Genomic DNA, 1,502 nt, shown 5'->3' with positions numbered 1-1,502 from the left:
TATTCCACTTGGCACATAAGCCAATATTATTATTGTTGATATTATCAATAATAGCCAAAGAATACAATACTGTACAAAATATCATACTACATGGGCTGCACGCCATCGTCATTTAATTTAGAAATACCTGAGCATATGCATTCATTCTCGCTCGCTTAGACATGTTACTCTCAGCTCTGTATAAAGATGATTCGTTGTAAAGGAAAGTTCTCTGTTGGGGCAAAATGGCGTACAACTACTGGTGGCCCATGCTGCAGAAACCTTGAAATTGGTAGATGCCAGGAATAGTGTTGCGTCTTCACAAGACACATTACGGTAGCATCCAAGGGGTGTACACATGATGCGTTGAAAGAGGAGGTAGTTCTTCATTTCAATCAGTTGTGTGTTGAGTTCTGTGTATTTTCCATTTCTTTTTCGGGGAGAGGGGGGGGAGAATGAAAGAGGTCTTCCAACAAAGCGGACGACATCATGAACGGCGCACTGTATATATCGTTTTTCCAAGGCCAGCTCGAATCTGCGCTGGAGCAGGTAGTGCAACTCGCGGTTCAGGAAATAAGCAAGACTGTTGGTGCCACCTTGAATTCTATGTTGCTGGAAACGGCTGCCAAGGACCAAGAAAACCAACGACTGAGACTGAAGCTTCAGTCGACGGAGTTTGAATGTAATAAAGGACATGGCAAAGCTGCCACTTGTAAAGGCGGGAGAGAAACTAATGTGGCCAACGCAGAAACAAAGCCGGAGCAACACACCCCCAGCCCGAGTCGAGAGCGCAGCATGCAGGCAGACACTCTCAGGATCGAACAGAAAGGGCGAGCAGTGGGTAAGGTTATTTGCACGCACTTAGCTCGAGACCCTTCTTTTCCTATTCAGCTCAGAAGTTTTGTGCTATCACGTAATCCAGACGTGTCAGCTACCACGGACACATGCAAAATATTTGTTTGCGTCTTTGGGCAAATGATTCTTTATAAGGCAACCTAATTATTTTTTGCCTAGCCTGATGACTAAACCCTAGGAAACAGGACAAAACCCCACAACAGCCAGAAAGAAGTCACCACAAGTATGCCTAGATTATTGTTTGCTTGTTATTCCATCATTAGTGCTTGTAAAACGCCATATTAAACACGGTCGAGTGAATGACGCATGGCTTTTCTGTGCCATGCAGATACTTCGTTTTATGAGTTCATGGTAAATCAAGGAGCTGAGTGTTTATTACACATGGTAACAACCCCTCCCCCTTTAAGCCCCTATTATCTGCTTACAATGCATTTTTACTCTTCCTTTTTCTTACGCCACAGTGGCCAGACCAGTATAAACTACAAAGTTAAAAGCACAAGTAGGCGAATGAGTTGTTCACGATTCAAAACAATCATCGTATCAAAACATTGAAGACTTGCGCACAGGGCCATAGGGTGTAATGGTTTTGGGACGGAAGTAGCTATCTCTTGTATTGTCTGTGAGACAGCTTTCACCATGGTCAGTATTATTGTGTTTTGTATGTGACC

At 43.6% G+C, this 1,502-nt stretch overlaps 1 protein-coding gene across 1 annotated transcript in view; it reads left to right on the top strand.

Moving 5' to 3' along the window:
- Positions 1 to 468: 468 nt before the first annotated feature.
- The window catches only part of LOC308379199 (uncharacterized protein), a gene marked incomplete at both ends in the record, with an annotated part of 8,578 nt that continues 7,544 nt past the window's right edge, over positions 469 to 1,502 (top strand). Inside the window, one exon of the mRNA XM_080856257.1 lies at positions 469 to 820. Coding sequence (XP_080712383.1) covers positions 469 to 820 — 352 coding nt within the window. The remainder of the gene's footprint in view (positions 821 to 1,502) is intronic.

The sequence above is a fragment of the Sprattus sprattus genome, assembly GCF_963457725.1.
Source record: "Sprattus sprattus genome assembly, chromosome: 18".
NCBI classification, from domain to species: Eukaryota; Metazoa; Chordata; class Actinopteri; order Clupeiformes; family Clupeidae; genus Sprattus; species Sprattus sprattus.
This window is presented reverse-complemented; position numbering and strand designations above follow the sequence as displayed.